This window comes from Nannobrachium achirus (assembly GCF_963921795.1).
Source record: "Nannobrachium achirus genome assembly, chromosome: 9".
NCBI classification, from domain to species: Eukaryota; Metazoa; Chordata; class Actinopteri; order Myctophiformes; family Myctophidae; genus Nannobrachium; species Nannobrachium achirus.
The window spans coordinates 7373687-7386543 of NC_137818.1; the positions used below are offsets into that span (position 1 = coordinate 7373687).

The window sequence follows — 12857 nt, forward strand, 5'->3', positions numbered from 1 at the left end:
GAATATGTGATTATATGATATACCACATTCAATAAATACCTTTGTTTAGCTGTTTATTTTGTCACATAATGTCAGGTTTTATGTCACGATTCACCACCGTCTACATGTATAGTGTGTGTGTGTGTGTGTGTGTGTGTGTGTGTGTGTGTGTGTGTGTGTGTGTGTGTGTGTGTGTGTGTGTGTGTGTGTGTGTGTGTGTGTGTGTGTGTGTGTGTGTGTGTGTGTGTGTGTGTGTGCGCGCGTGCGTGTGCGTAGACTGGCTCAGCACAAAGTTGAACGGTGGACTTTTAGACAATAACCAAGTGCATGAGTGTTGGTCGACGGTCGTTTTGCCGCATCAGCAGGTCTGTGGTTTGCAGTAAGCAGAAAACTGTGTCTGATTGACTGACTTCTTTGGTTTCTCCTCAGGGATCGCGGGCACTCCGGTGGTGTTCAACGTGAACGGAGACGCTCCGGGCCGCTATGAGATCTACCAGTACCAGATCAACAACTACAGCACCGAGTACAAGAGCATCGGACACTGGACCGACCAGCTGTTCTTGGACGTACGTATATAATACTCACACCTCATCCTCATCCTCACCGCACGCGAGCGAGCGACACGGCGCGAAATACTGTCTGCATTTGGATCGTCGGCCATTGCGTTGCGACGTAGCCTGAACCAATAAAATAAATAAATAATAATATAAAGTGTTTGGGGGGCGGTGCATGGCCAATTACCCCTATGGACGTCGCCTCGTCGAAACCTCGCTCACATAGAGGCCCCGCGAGCGCAAACAGGAGGGGTGGACGACGACGTGGTACGACGCGTTGTCGCTCGCAGTAGACGTCCTCGTTGAAACAAATGTATTTTAATGAGATTTCATCGCTCGCGTCGCATCGCGGGCAGTGCGGATGAGCTGTTATGCTGCAATAATATTGCTGTATGTAGATTAACTCCCAAGGCTTTTCCCTATTTCATTTACCCGATTTTCTGTAGTGCCGTGCACGCTGTGTGCGCGGCTCTTCCCGTCCACGACCGCCGAAGGTTTTTTCTTTCACGCAGAGAAATACGTTGTGGTCCATAGAAAACGGGTCTGTTTTGACCAAACGAGCGATATGGGAAAATAAGTGGAGATTTCTGCAGCCAGGATGAATACAATTCACCCTTTGTGAATCTCTATATCTGCCTTGTTCCGCCCTGGTTCCACCTTGTTTATGTAGAATATGCTAACACATCATTCTTGGAGAAAAGAAAACATTTAAAAAACATGCCCAGTCACTATACTGCACCTGAGATGTTCCTTTTTACGGAAACCAAGTTTAAAATGAGAATTGAATACACAGAATAACAATACCCAGCGACTGAAAAACACATTATTTCAATGGTAGTGGATGGAGAGAAAGGATTTTTGACCAAACAAGACGGAGCAACCAATACATGTCCAGTGTATTGGAAATACATTGGATAGAAGGGGGCACGGTGGCGCAGTCAGTCGCTTCACAGCTAGAAGGTCCCGGATTCGATTGCCGTCATCGGTGCCCACACTAGGTGGGGTTGGCGAAAAGGGCCTTTCCGTGTGGAGTTTGCATGTTCTCCCCGTGTCCCCTAGGGTAGTTACCCTTAACTCTTCTCCTGATCTAGCTTTTTCAATCACCTTCATGATCAAAACACGGCCTTTTCTACCGCCCGTGACACAAACGCTGTGGCCCAGGATTGGTAAAAAAGCGGTCCTGACTCGGCTGACTGAAAGAAAAGATAATCGTGAAAATAAACGGAACATGCTTGGATTACATTTACAGATACTTTTTCCCAGTAACACGAAGGTACGTAAAATGGCGGGTTGCTATGGCGACGATGGCCCCCTGCAAGGGTAAACCCTGAATCATCGTGGGCACCCGATGTGTTAAAAAAAAAGAAAAGACAGTAATCCTGGTCTCTATACTGCCTCCCCCTGGCCAGCCGGGGCGCCTGATGGAGGGGAAACTGGTTGGAATAACGTGTTCCTTCCACGCGCTACATCCTACTGGGGAAACTCCCCCCTGTCAGGTGATAAGAAGCGTCCTGGGGGGGGGGGGGGGGGGTGTCCTTGGGTGCTAACCCTGACCCAGGATGCTCATTGACTTAAAAAAAGCAAAAAAAATAACAAAAAAAAACACACACAATTGGCAGTTAACTGTACCTTCACTGGACCATATATATTAATATTGCGATTATACAACTGTTGCCCTTAACACCTTCTAAGCCACGGGGAGCCCCTTAATGTTAAAACCGTACTATATCGAACATCCCCCCAGGGACTCTCAGCCACGCCGCACATTCCCGGACTTTGTCTTTAAAACCGGAATAAAAGCTTTTGATCCGAAAATCGGCGATCGTCTAACCTTCCCTAGTCACCACTCGTGCATTGATAGCTCATGCAGACCGTGCATGAAGCAGAGGTGACATCAGCGCCTCTCCTTCTCCAAAGGTACTCCCAGCCATCCGTTTGCTGTCTGCACACTCGAGCTCCTACAGCAGCCATGCTTGGTGCTATGCTAGCGAAACTTTTCAGTTCTGTTCTTCAGTCACACATGGACTATTTGCGGGGACGTTTACGTGAAAGGATCGCGCACGCGAAACGCACGGGGACATCGACGATCGGCCAAAACCCCCATTCTATCCCAACGGAAATCGAGAAAATCATGGTGAGTTACTGGCCTGGGGGAAAAAAAAAAGAAAAAACAGCGGCGCTGTTCAAGATGGAGGGGCTGCGGGGTCATGTTTATAAACATAATATTATGTCTCAGATCACAATACAATAATAGAAATTTCACGGCTAATCTACCAACCACCATTCTATTTCGGACGGCAAGGTGTTAAAAAGAAAACAAAAACACTTAAACTTCATTTCATTGTAATTAAGATATTCGATATTCGACATTTGGAATTTTTTAATGCCACTTTTAGCTACTATATCTCTGAACTCCACATGAAAACTGTTAACTTGGTGGCAGCTGGGACAGGCATTTTTATTTTTTATTTTTTTTTGTGTTCAGCGCAGCTGATTTTTTCATTGATGAGAGCGGTAGCCTACATAATGCTGAATACAATCAAGGTCACATGATTGTTTCATCCAATCAGATTGCTTCGTCGGAACTACCAGTTGTATAATGGGTAAACACTGTGTGTGTGTGTGTGTGTGTGTGTGTGTGTGTGTGTGTGTGTGTGTGTGTGTGTGTGTGTGTGTGTGTGTGTGTGTGTGTGTGTGTGTGTGTGTGTGTGTGCGTGCGTGCGTGCGTGCGTGCGTGCGTGCGTGCGAGTCTGAACAACAGCGCCCCTCCCTTAACATGTGTGGTCAGAAAAGGTTACTGCAGGCTACAGACACGGACGCATACATACCCACACACACGGCCACGTATAGGAGCGTTGTGACCACCGCTCAAAAATAGGTTTAGTCTTCTAGGGTTAACGTCCAAATTGATCATACTACCCACGATGTCACACAATTCTAATTTGGAGCACGAACCAAACAAGAAGTATTCCTATTAATGGTTCACTGTAAAATACAGAAGAGCATTATGGACTGCTTTTACAGTAAAATACAGTAGAACAATATGGACTGTGCTCAAGTGATCTGTGCTTTATGAATTATTTTCCAGCGGGTCGTCTTATTGATTGATTGTTTGTTTGGTCGTCAAAGCTGCCAGTTCCCACCTGAGGTTGTGTGGGAATTGAGACTGCTCCAGACCGTACTGAATAACTGCTAGCTTGCATAACGTCTTAAGACTAGGACTCAAGTCTAAGATGATCAGCTCATTGGATGTTTTCAATCCTCCAAAGACGATGATACGATCTCCCATCATGCAACAGCACATCCAATACATCTTAGATGGTCTTCTCCCCTTGGGCTCGACCTTCTTCCAGGAGAAGCTCTCTGGATTGAACTTCCACAAATCATTGAGCATCTGCAAGTTCTCACCACCATGTATGTACAGCTCTCCATTGTAGCTAAAGGCTGAATGACCCCAGCGTTCTTCTGGACGAAGCTGTGCAGGTGGTGTGTTCAACCAGCCATTGGTCTCTGTGTCAAACACTCTGACGCTGTTGTAGCCCCCCCAGGGCCCTAGACCTCCAAATACAAACATCTTTGTCCCGATGATGGTGGCAGAGTGAAGTGATGAAGTAGGTGGAGTAGTTCCTCTGGTATTAATTAAAGACCAGACCATTGTGCTGGTGTCCAACTTGTATATGTCATTAGTGAATCGAGTCAGCTTGGCGCATCCTCCATGGATAAACATGGCCTTACCCAAAGACACAGGCTGAGTGGAGGCCCCTCTCCTCTGGAACAGTCCCTGACACACTGGGTTTGAACCATCTGTGGACGTCAACATCAAATCCATAAAGAACAATGCAGTAAGGATATCCTCCCCAGATGTAGATGGTATCTTCTATCAACACAGCTGTGTGGCCCTCACGCTTGGCGGGAACATCAAGGTCACATTCCCCTCTTCCGGGTGTCACTGGAGGCAACTCCCTCCAGCCCAAAGACACTGTGTTGAAAACATGCACACTGATCTTTGTCCTGATCTTTGTCCATAATCCTCCTCCAAAGTAGTACACCTCGTGCTCCACTGCGACGGAAACATAATCATCTCTCTCTGTTCCTCCGCTCAGACGCAAAGCATAGCTGAACATTTCTCGCTCTGTAACAGTAGAGTCCTAATTAATGTGTGAGCTATCGCTTATTATTGGTACAAATGTCACACAAAGTCCGACCAATCCACAAAGCCAATGATGAGTTGGGTTAGGCCAATCAAGGAAGCCGGTGTCTGTTGATAGTGAATTGATCGCCAATCACAGTTCAGCTAATCCTCCGTCCTTCACAGTGTGTTCAGATACACAGCAGACGGTGTATTCAGCAGCGTTGACAACTAGTCTGCAGAAGTTCCTACAAGCTGGTGGATCCGTTGTTAAAAGTTGTTGAATGACATTTTGTTTAGTTGACATTTCATTCTAAAGGACATGGATGTGATGATGACATTGTGATGTCGTGGAGTGATGATGCCATTACGTAGAATAGCCAATGACGCTACTTGTAGATCTGCTATTTTGACTAGATTAGGGTCCAATCAAGTGCAGACCACACTGGTCATTAAACTCTAATGCAGTAAGACGCCTAAGGGCAAAGTCGTGCCATGCATGTCTTGGCCATCTGGCCAGTGATATATATTGGACCAGTTACCCATATATGGAGACTCCTGGTACCCGTGTGTGTGTGTGTGTGTGTGTGTGTGTGTGTGTGTGTGTGTGTGTGTGTGTGTGTGTGTGTGTGTGTGTGTGTGTGTGTGTGTGTGTGTGTGTGTGTGTGTGTGTGTGTGTGTGTGTGGCTCAAGCTCCCGGCAGCCATTGTGGACGGCATCTTAAAATTAATACCTTTCCAGAAGTTATTTTTCCTACATTTGACTTGAACAGGGAAAATCTAAATTGTAAGAAATAATGAATTTGCCTCCGTCAGACTAATGAGATGAAGTAATTCTCCTCTTCCACTCAATCTGACCAATGAGATGCAGTCATTCTCCTTTCAGACCAATGAGATGCAGTAATTATAATTTTAGACCAATGAGATACAGTTATTCTCCTCCTTTCAGACCAATGCGATGAAGTCATTCTCCTCCTTTCAGACCAATGATATGCAGTAATTATAATTTCAGACCAATGAGATGCAGTCATTCTCCTTTCAGACCAATGAGATGCAGTTATTCTCCTTTCAGACCAATCAGATGCAGTCATTCTCCTTTCAGACCAATCAGATGCAGTCATTCTCCTCCTTTCAGACCAATGAGATGCAGTTATTCTCCTTTCAGACCAATGAGATGCAGTTATTCTCCTTTCAGACCAATGAGATGCAGTTATTCTCCTCCTTTCAGACCAATCAGATGCATTTATTCTCCTCCTTTCAGACCAATGAGATGCAGTTATTCTCCTCCTTTCAGACCAATGAGATGCAGTCATTCTCCTCCTTTCAGACCAATGAGATGCAGTTATTCTCCTCCTTTCAGACCAATCAGATGCAGTTATTCTCCTCCTTTCAGACCAATGAGATGCAGTTATTCTCCTTTCAGACCAATGAGATGCAGTTATTCTCCTCCTTTCAGACCAATGAGATGCAGTCATTCTCCTTTCAGACCAATGAGATGCAGTTATTCTCCTCCTTTCAGACCAATCAGATGCAGTCATTCTCCTCCTTTCAGACCAATCAGATGCAGTTATTCTCCTCCTTTCAGACCAATGAGATGCAGTCATTCTCCTCCTTTCAGACCAATGAGATGCAGTCATTCTCCTCCTTTCAGACCAATGAGATGCAGTTATGGTCCTCCTTTTAGACCAATGAGATGCAGTCATTCTCCTTACAGACCAATCAGATGCAGTCATTCTCCTTTCAGACCAATGAGATGCAGTCATTCTCCTTTCAGACCAATGAGATGCAGTTATTCTCCTCTCCTCCCCTCAATCAGACCAATGAGATGCAGTCATTCTCCTTTGAGACCAATCAGATGCAGTCATTCTCCTTTCAGACCAATCAGATGCAGTTATTCTCCTCCTTTCAGACCAATGAGATGCAGTGGCCGTCTGGCAGCCTGGAGGTCCCGTCGTCCATCTGCAGCCAGCCGTGCGTCGCCGGCCAGAGGAAGAAGACGGTGAAGGGCATCCCCTGCTGCTGGCACTGTGAGAACTGTGACGGCTACCAGTACCAGGCCGACACCTTCACCTGCAAGATGTGTCGCTTTGACCTGAGACCCAACGCCAACCACACCGGCTGTGTGCCCATCCCCATCGTTAAGGTAAGACTGTGTACCCATCCCCATCGTTAAGGTAAGACTGTGTCCCCATCGTTAAGATACGACTGTGTACCCATCGTTAAGGTAAGGCTGTGTCCCCATCCCCATTGTTAAGGTAAGACTGTGTACCCATCCCCATTGTTAAGGTAAGACTGTGTACCCATCCCCATTGTTAAGGTAAGGCTGTGTACCCATCGTTAAGGTAAGCTGTGTACCCATCTCCATCACGTTTGATTGATTGAATATTTTATTAAAATTATGCCTCCCGCGTCCCTGACTGACTTTTATCTTTTTAATTGTTGAATGTACTTTTTTTATTCTAAAAAAAGTTGTTTTTTTTCCTTTGTTGTTAAGCGCTTTGGGTACCTAGAAAAGCCCTATATAAATCTAGGCTATTATTATTATTATTTTATTTTATTTTATTCATCGTTGTAGATCGGGACATCTATTCATTATTTTGATCATCCTTGTAGATCTGGACATCTATTAATCGTTTTGGTTATGGTTACAGTTGGAGTGGAGCTCTCCATGGGCGGTCATCCCCGTGCTCATCTATTAATCCTATTGGTTATGGTTACAGTGGGCGGTCATCCCTGTGCTCATCTATTAATCCTATTGGTTATGGTTACAGTGGGCGGTCATCCCTGTGCTCATCTATTAATCCTATTGGTTATGGTTACAGTGGGTGGTCATCTCCCTGCTCATCTATTAATCCTATTGGTTATGGTTACAGTGGGCGGTCATCCCCGTGCTCATCTATTAATCCTATTGGTTATGGTTACAGTGGGCGGTCATCCCCGTGCTCATCTATTAATCCTATTGGTTATGGTTACAGTGGGCGGTCATCCCCGTGCTCATCTATTAATCCTATTGGTTATGGTTACAGTGGGCGGTCATCCCCGTGCTCATCTATTAATCCTATTGGTTATGGTTACAGTGGGCGGTCATCCCCGTGCTCATCTACTAATCCTATTGGTTATGGTTACAGTGGGCGGTCATCCCCGTGCTCATCTATTAATCCTATTGGTTATGGTTACAGTGGGCGGTCATCCCCGTGCTCATCTATTAATCCTATTGGTTATGGTTACAGTTGGAGTGGAGCTCTCCGTGGGCGGTCATCCCCGTGCTCATCTCTGTGCTGGGCATCGGCGCCACCCTGTTCGTGGTGCTGACCTTCGTGCGCTACAACGACACGCCCATCGTCAAGGCGTCGGGCCGCGAGCTGAGCTACGTGCTGCTGACAGGCATCTTCCTGTGCTACGCCACCACCTTCCTGATGATCTCCACCCCCGACGTGGGCATCTGCTCCCTGAGGCGCATCTTCCTGGGCCTGGGCATGAGCATCAGCTACGCCGCGCTGCTCACCAAGACCAACCGCATCTACCGCATCTTCGAGCAAGGTCTGAATGGGATCTGTGATTCTTATTGTTTCTAAACCTATAGCTTCTAAACCAGTGATGACTATGATACAGTGTTATTATGTATAACTTCTCTCTTTTCTTATTATAACTTTATTATTATACCTGTATTGATTCTAAACCCATAGGTTTAGAAACAATACAGGTATAATAAAGTGCATATTTATGTACATCTTCGAGCAAGGTCCGACTGATATACGTATACAGTATATGACTCTTATTGTTTCTAAACCTACTGTTTCAACTCTTCTGAAAATGTCCTGCGAAGGATTTTTTTTGCCTACATACGTTTTTATGGAGCGTATTGTTGCTGAAACCACTCCATTCCCATTGAAAAGCAGAATCCACCTTAATAGGAAACTTCAAAGTCAGAGAAGGTCATAAAAATAGCACACATAGCTGATCTACAAGCTCAATATTCAATGGCAGGACATGTGAAGTTTTGAGATGGCACATCTATATGACTCTTATAGCTTCCAAACCAGTGATAATTATCATGCAGTTTATAGATATATCCGATCAACATAAACGTGTTGTGAGCTTGTAGATCAACTTTTAACTATTTAAAAATATTTTTTCAGAATAGTAAAACAAAAAGGCAAAGAGGTTTAGGGATTTAGGGTTCAGCAAAATAGTTTACAATTTATTTTGTGAAATAAAATGTAATTTAGGCGGTGTTGAAATTCTTGATTTATTTTTAGCATGCGTGTCAGAAATAGCTGATCTACTATTTTTGGAGCGCAAACATTAAATTACTTTTATTACTGGATCTCTTCTCTCCCTGACATTCTTAATCTAGTTATATTATTGACATAGTTGTCAATATAATTAGACATAGTTTTAGCCAGCATAGCTTAGTTTTCATTTAGTTTTCATCAGTGTAAAAAGGTAGTCAACAGATATCCCTTCGTCATAGTTTTAAGTAGTGATGTCCCGATACTACTTTTTTGCTGACCAAATACAAGTACCTGTATGTATACTTATGTTGAGTACTAGCCGATACAGAATACCGATACTGTATGTTAAGTATCTGTACAAGTGCTTAAATAGTGTGTGGCGCTCCAAAATAAAATGCTTTAAAGAGTGAGAGAAGCACTGTTCATTAGTTGAACTTACACACACAAAACTGTGTCTTAGGACTTTTGATATGTTATGTTGAAACAAACTGGTATCTGGCTCTGCCAGAGCAGGCCTGTATCGGGGATAGTACCGATTCTGGTATCGGTATCGGGACATCTCTAGTTTTAAGTCGACAACATTGACACTGCTGTTGAGTTGTTTGTGTTTGTCCAGGTAAGCTCTGAGTCAGTGAGTTGTTTGTGTTTGTGTCCAGGGACGTGCTGGCCATTGGGAAAAGCGGGACAACTCCCCAACGGCCGGTTCATTCCCGGCCGGTCCAGGCCGGCCATTAGGAAAAAATTAAAAATAAAATGTCGGCCTTTGTTCCATTTTGGGGGCTAGGCGGCCAACAAAGTAAATCGTCACTGTCAAAACCTTATCTCCAAGTTTCAAATGTGTACATTTTTTCGCAAAGTAAACCCCTGCTTCATCATACAAGGCTGTCGCACAAAATTAGTGAAAACAGCAGATCTACGAGTGTGCTTGTAGATCGGCTGTTTTCACTAGTTTAATCAATTTTTTAAATGATAAATACAAAACAAACGGTTTTGGACATACTAGGTTTCCACCCGACAATGGCAAAATATAACTCACTGGCTTGTCACTTGTCATGATCTGAAATGTCAAATCTTTGAGTAGCAGCAGCAGCGCTATAGAGAGAGATCTCTCTCTATAGCGTGCAATGAGGGCCTCTCCAACTCTTTTTCCCGGGCTGAATCAGGGGCCCAGCATGTCCCTGAAGCTCTCGGTCAGTGAGATGTTTGTGTTTGTGTCTGTCCAGGTAAGCTGTCGGTCAGCGCTCCCCGCTTCATCTCCCCGGCCTCCCAGCTGGTGATCACGTTCAGCCTGATCTCTGTGCAGCTGCTGGGCGTGTGCGTGTGGTTCGGCGTGGACCCCTCCCAGGCCATCATCGACTACGAGGACCAGCGCACCTCCGACCCGCACAACGCCCGCGGGGTCCTCAAGTGTGACATCTCCGACCTGTCGCTCATCTGCCTGCTGGGGTACGTACTAGGGATCATGGGACGATACGAAAAGTTCATATCACGATTATTGTGCCAAAAGAAATCGCGATTTACGATATTATCCAGACATTAACATAGATTCTGACTAAGTTACACCTATTAAGATTGAGTTAAGAGCCACAACCTCTTTAAGTTTGTTTCGCTGTTTCGCACCACATGACGGGCAGTGGTGTAACTAAGTACATTTACTTAAAGGAGGACTTCACCAATTTTCCACCTGTCTTCATATAATTGGTCCTCACTAATGTTCATGATAAACTGGCATAGAATCACGATTTTTCAAAAAATAGCAGATCTACAAGCTCGAGCTGTGAGCTGTATATCTGTTATTTTTCAATAGTTAAAGCATTAAATAATGCGTAATAATGCGTTCCCAGTCTAATGAAATACATTCACGGGGGGCCCCCAGTGAATCCTTGTACCCAGGGCCCAGAATTTGGTGTGACACCCCTGGGTGGTGGTGGTGGTGGTATTATTATTATTATTAACCCTTTAGGTACAGCATGCTGTTGATGGTGACGTGTACGGTGTACGCCATAAAGACGCGAGGCGTTCCGGAGACGTTCAACGAAGCCAAACCCATCGGCTTCACCATGTACACCACCTGCATCGTGTGGCTGGCCTTCATCCCCATCTTCTTTGGAACGTCGCAGTCTGCCGAAAAGGTACGCTCCACTGTATTAGTATTGCGACCGTGGGGAGCAGTTACTATAAGAACCTGCAGCAGTCACCCTAAAGAGAGTCTGCTGTTGGCCATAGGGATATAGCCAAATGGAAGAAATGTTCTTAACCGCTCACCATTAAGCCCTATTGGTTACATAACCGATAACTTTAAGGAAATGTGTTCAAAAATGCGCTATTTTACCCATTACAAAAAGGAAAATACAATGTATACAAGGTCTACTAAAAGGAGATCCTAGAAAGCCAAGGCTTATTTCCACAGGAACCACTTTATGTATCTCATATAACATTGAAAGACAGACGGATAGAACATAGTACTTTATCTAGGATAACATCAATTTCAAAAGCAGAAAAAGCATAACATCAAATACAATGGCAAAAAGGGTGGGGGTGGGGGGGGGGAGCATGGGGCCTTAGTCTATTTACAAGTCACGAGTAGCAGCCGCCTGAAGGTGACTTTTCATACCAATTTTGAAGGAGGCTGGGGATTTGCTCTTCTTTAAGGCTTGTGGAAGGGCGTTCCATGCACATGTTGATGGTATAGCAGGAGAATGAATTAGAGCCTTGTTTAGTGTTAAATCTACGTTGAACATGATTAGTGGAGCTGCCTCTGGTGTTGTGATCGTGAACATCCTTGACCTTTAGGAAGTAGTTTGTCAGGTACATGGGTATCTTAGTGGTGTAGTGTATCTTGTACACCAGGCCCATTGCAAGATGCTGTACTCTGTCAGCTACTTTGAGCCACCCCACGCATTGACTCGCCCCTTCGGGGGTCAGCAACCCGCGGCTCTAGAGCCGCATGCGGCTCTTTAGCGCCACCCTAGTGGCTCCCTGGAGCTTTTTCAAAAATGTATTACGGGAAAAATATATATTTTTTTATTTTAATAATAGGTTCTGTAGGAGGACAAACATGACACAAACATTCTTAACGCTTTCCAATGCTGTAAAAATGTGTAGAAGAAATATTAAATGTAATGCTCATTATGTATTTATAGCCTACTTAGTCATTTTGACAGTAGGCTAATATAGCTAATATAGACTTTTAATAAGTTGTCACTGTCGGGCAGAAACCTTGTATCTCCAAGTTTCAAATTTGTATGTTTTTTTAACTAAAGTCCTGCTTCATCATACAAGACTGACGCACAAAAGTAGTGAAAACAGCAGATCTACAAGCACACATGCCTCGCACCGCGAGGCGTTGTGTGCTTGTAGATCGGCTGTTTTCACTAGTTTAGTTCATTTTGTAAATGATAAATACAAAACGAAGTTTCCACCCGACAACGACGATATATAAGGCTTTTATAATGTTTTGCGGCTCCAGACAGATTTGGTTTTTAGTTTATTTGGTCCAATATGGCTCTTTCAACATTTTGGGTTGCCGACCCCACACCAACAGTCACCATGAACTGTGTGTGTGTGTGTGTGTGTGTGTGTGTGTGTGTGTGTGTGTGTGTGTGTGTGTGTGTGTGTGTGTGTGTGTGTGTGTGTGTGTGCTCGCGTGCGTGTGTTCGAGTGTGCGCGCGTGTGTGTGTGCCCATGTGTGTGTGCGTGTGTGTGTGTGTTTGTGCGTGTACATGTGTGTGTGCTCTGAGTAGGAAGAAAAACATTCATGTTAACACGTTGTCGCTACGTTGATTAAGTTCCCTTGAAGTAGCAGCATAATTCAATGCTCTTTGATCAGTCTTATCGCCTCCCTATTGAACCACGCATTAAGTGTGCGCGTGTGTGTGCATGTGGGTGTGTGTACGTATGTGTGTGTGTGTGTGTGCGTGTGTGCGTGCGCGCGCGCGTGCGTTTGCCTCAACACAGGAAT

At 44.7% G+C, this 12857-nt stretch overlaps 1 protein-coding gene across 1 annotated transcript in view; it reads left to right on the top strand.

Moving 5' to 3' along the window:
- LOC308291241 (metabotropic glutamate receptor 4-like) overlaps positions 1–12857 on the top strand; it is a gene marked incomplete at both ends in the record, with an annotated part of 134254 nt that overhangs the window by 90622 nt on the left and 30775 nt on the right. Inside the window, 5 exons of the mRNA XM_080733214.1 lie at positions 409–545; positions 6571–6804; positions 7892–8201; positions 10120–10342; positions 10860–11028. Coding sequence (XP_080589340.1) covers positions 409–545; positions 6571–6804; positions 7892–8201; positions 10120–10342; positions 10860–11028 — 1073 coding nt within the window. The remainder of the gene's footprint in view (positions 1–408; positions 546–6570; positions 6805–7891; positions 8202–10119; positions 10343–10859; positions 11029–12857) is intronic.